Here is a 4,399-nt window from a genome sequence, read left to right as displayed (position 1 = left end):
TCGATGCACTAAAGAACCAACAGGCAAAACCAGACAAGAAAGCCAATAGAGAGCATTCAAAAAATTTTATAAACGTTCAAATGTTTACAAAGCAAATGAAAAACTAGAGTCTTTACAAAAATAAGACCTAAGGATTAGGAGGATCAACGGCCTCAGCAGGTGAAGGGTCAGCTATCTCGGGAGGTGGAAGGTCAGTAATATCGGGAGGTGGAAGGTCAGCAATATCGGGAGGAGGAGGCACGGACCTCTGTCCTACTTCAAAAACACGCTGCCCAGCTTCTCCCTCCTGCACCCCATCCAAAGGAGCCTCCACCTGCTCCTGCTCACCCTGCTCCTTATCTGCTTGGTCGACCTCTGCCATATACCGCTGCACTCCGGCCTCCAGCTTGCTCATGTCCAGCTCGGGATATTCAGTCTTAAGCACAGACATGATGCACTTGTAGGAGAAGGCAACCCCAAAATCATACTCGGCATCCAGCCGATCATCCACATCAGCGGATTTGCCTCTCTCCTCAGCCAGCTGCTCACCCAAGGATTTGATTTCCCCCTCAAGAGCGGCCCTCAAAGTATTCCTTTCAGTTTGAGTAGCTTGAAGATCAGATCTCAGGTCACCCAACTCGCCCTCGAGTTTGGAGGAAGTGGATTCAGCAACCGCAACCTTCTCCTCTAGCTCCGTAATCTCCTTGTTCAGCTCAGCCAGCTTCTCCTTGGAGCGATCAACAGAGTCAGCTTTCTTCTTCAATTCCTGATTATCAGCTTGGAGCTTCCTCTCATGGCGCGCGGACCCAATCTTATAGCACGAAACCATAGTGGCCAACCTGAAGGACACTCTCTGAACAGAAGCAGCTAGCTCGGAGAGGTTCATACTCTCGATGTCCTTCACCATCTTGGGCCCCACCGATTTCTTGAAATCCTTCTGATACGGGCTCAGGTAGTCTGCTTGATCCCGAGATGGTAGAGGAGAAGATCGGTCCCCAGACTGGTGGCTGGCCTCAGGACTCTTGTCAGAAGTTTTCTCCCCGCCACTCTTACGGGGTGGGGGAGGGGGCAGAGCAGGGACAGGAGCCTTGGAAGGGCCGACGCTGGTTTTCTTCGGAGGAGGAGGGGGGTTGCTGGAGCTACTTGGAGCCCGACCACTCTTCCTGCTCATTGCGCTAAGGATCGTGTTATCCATTCCAACAGCTAGGTCCACTAGGCCCGAACCGACTAGGCTTGTTGGGGACAGGAGGTCTTGGCAGGTAGAAGCGTTAAACAGAGCAGTTTCCACCCGAAGCAAAGGTCGATCTTCAAGCCCCCCGATTAAACCCCACGATTCTGAAATAGCAAAAGAGGTTAAAGAACTCGATAAGTGACAATTTGACTAAGAACATAGGCAAAAATGAACGACCTGGGGTGACAAAATGTGTGGGAAGATAAATGTCCCCACCAAGCGACCGAACCGCTGGACACCAGTTCCCTCCAGCAAAGAAGAATTTGTTCTTCTAATTTTTATATGAAGAGGGAAACCCAATGATCGGTTTCCTCTTTGCAGAACTGGACATAAAGTAGTACCAGCCCGCTTCCCTCGGGCTACTCCGCAGCTGGTACAGATATTTCACTTCACAAAGGGAAGGCTCCTCCGACCCGCACCTCTCTCACAACACAAACATTGCCGAGAGAACCCTCCACCCATTTGGGTGTAGCTGACCTGGGGCTAGGTGCATATCGCCCAATATCTTGGCAAAATAACGTTGAAGGGGCAGCCGAGCTCCTAGTCTGAAACTCTCCAAATGCATCGTCACATACCCTTTCGGAGGCCGACTAGGGACATCACCTTTTCCAGGAACTACAAGAAGAACATCATTGGGGATGTCGTAGAGGTTCCTAAGCTTAAATAGATCAGTGGGGGTGGTGGCACAAGCTATGAAATCAATAGGGTAGGAATCAGCCTCCACCCTATGGCCAAGATGCCTTTTTTTAGCAGGTCCGCTCGGTCCGAAACTGCTCCCCTCACCATCACCAGTTCCTTCAGGGATCCCAACCCCACTAAAGCCGTGGTCCTCACCAGAGCCCGACGCAGACCCACCTCTATTCCCTACAAGCTCTAGTTCGGGGGAGGGAGAGACAACCAAGGGTCGTGGGTACTCAAGGGTATCCTTACCATGGGAAGGACCTACACTACTGGAGGGGCCTAAGAAATCTGTGGGTATTGACACGTTGAGGCCTGAATCCCCTGATTCTTCATCACCCTCGTCAACAATTAACTTTCTTTTCCGATTTGACATATCAGAATCCCAAAAGAAAAACAAAGAAAACTCGAATATACGGATACAAAAGGAGGCAACACGGAACCCAATCAACAACAACCAAAGAAGGAGTTAAAGGCTGTACCTGGAGTAGACTAGCACTGATAATGTTGCTGTGATGAAGGTAAAACCCCGCAAACGGAAGTTCCAGACGCAGAGAGTGTGAACGAAGTTCGCAGGAATTGTCTCGCGACAGAAGAACGAATAGAACGAAATAACGATGATTTAAGTCTAGAGATTTGAAGCGAAAAGGGAAATGAAAACATTTAAGTGAGGGAGATGCCAGCTCATTCACCAAATATCGAGGACAGATAGCCCGTCGTTTCAAATTTCAAATGCGAATAGTCAGGAAAGGCCACGTCACTAACCGTTGCAAGAGGCCAACTTAGATGAAAGCCCAGATAGGCAATGGACACACTTATTCAGGCCCATGCTCAGGTCGGGAACCCCCAGAAGAAGAATGGTGCCTCAGGTCCATCCCAATAAACAGAAGATCAGATGCGAAGCTTCCCAGGTTGACAAGGTTTGACTATCAATTTCTACTCTTGACTCATTTCACTCACAAGACCAGAAACTGGGGGACTGGTGTTAAGTGAATAAAAGCACCAGGTCGGCCATACTATTATTGCCACCCCGGCATGGATCACCTCAGCCCTGTGGTACGAGCAGAGCACAGGGGCACACACCAACTAGATGTTCATATCGAACCGATATACATTCCCCAGAAAAGCGGGAACACGATCCCACAGAATCACGGCAGTTGTGCTTTGCCCAGAACCGTTGAAGGGCACGGGAGATCCCACGTTTGCCACAATGCAACAATCAGAGCCCCATGAGGGACGGCCACCACCCGAAAAAGGGGGGATAGAGGGTAAGCGGAAAACGTGGGACAAACAGCGGCTATAAAAGAAGAGGAAATCGATGAAGAAAAGGACACTGAAAAATTGAGAGGGGAAAATGCTGCCAAATTACAACCAGACCATTTTCTTACAAATTTCGAACAAACTTCTTGAATCCAAATTACATTGTTTTCCCGTAAACACCTTGTACTAACTTAGGCATTGGAGGGTTTACGCCGGCAAAACCACCGGCGTCTCTTATCCGTTTTTACTGAACGCAGGTCTAGTGAGAGAAATGAGGGTGATTCCAGCCTTAGCGGTTCGTGCAACAGTCGATATCTTAAACGTTGGTGAAAGAATCTGGTCGGTCCAAGGACGAGCAGATTTCGACATCAACAATGGCAACTCCACAATGATGATAATGATAATTTTGTGATTCAGACACGTTGTTAGGAATTCTGTATTGGTTTTTCTCTTGCCTTCGATGTCTACGATGAAGCATATAATGGCTTTTAATTTGCAACTGCTGCAAAATGGACTCACTAGCTAGCAAATAATAATATATAGTGCTGTCAAATTTATAAAGATTATATATACACACACTTTCGTGTTCAATGCACCGACACTAGATGTATATTGGCATTTAGAAAAATTGGCAATAACTAATGACTTTCAAGATTAATTAAATGACAATATTCAGTCTATCATAAAACAAGTTTTCAACAAGTGAAGAGGAGGTACTCTTTATAATTGGATAATTAATGCAACCTTCAATATTTTCAACCAAAAAAAAAATGATATTTGATATGTATTCAACATTAGGGAAAAACCTCCCATATCGAAGGTTTGCTTAAACGATCAAATAAATCCACTTAGTTTCGTAAATGGTTGTACATATCCTCTTTTTGACTATTTATTGGGTTATGTTTGAGAGTTAGGACTAAGTGTGGGATTATACTAACTTTGAGATTAAATATTATTCTATATTTAGCAATTTTCCTTAGATTGGATTATGAGAGACTAAATTCTAAGTTAGTTGTTAAATAAAGGGGATTGGCAATACCAATTTATAAATAGATTTAAATGGGATTAGAATAAGAGGATAAAATGTTCATTTGTAATATTTCTTTCATATATAACACCATCTTTTATTTATTACTTCAAATTTAATTAATGAATTAATTATTTTATTCATGATTTACTTGAAATATATTTTTTATTTTGTTTTTATATTCTAATTAAATTGGTACTTTAATTTAATAATTTTTTACATTA

General features: G+C 44.8%; 1 protein-coding gene across 1 annotated transcript; it reads right to left on the bottom strand.

Moving 5' to 3' along the window:
• Nucleotides 1-127: 127 nt before the first annotated feature.
• LOC112101519 (transcription initiation factor TFIID subunit 3-like) lies at nucleotides 128-2,264 on the bottom strand. The gene is made up of 2 exons (XM_024192183.1): nucleotides 1,688-2,264; nucleotides 128-1,314 (listed from the first exon to the last, which is right to left on the bottom strand). Exons 1-2 carry the CDS (start codon nucleotides 2,262-2,264, stop codon nucleotides 128-130), a joined length of 1,764 nt encoding a protein of 587 aa, XP_024047951.1.
• Nucleotides 2,265-4,399: the final 2,135 nt, after the last annotated feature.

Source organism: Citrus clementina, unplaced genomic scaffold (genome assembly GCF_000493195.1).
Source record: "Citrus clementina cultivar Clemenules unplaced genomic scaffold, Citrus_clementina_v1.0 scaffold_1237, whole genome shotgun sequence".
Classification (NCBI taxonomy): Eukaryota; Viridiplantae; Streptophyta; class Magnoliopsida; order Sapindales; family Rutaceae; genus Citrus; species Citrus x clementina.
This window is presented reverse-complemented; position numbering and strand designations above follow the sequence as displayed.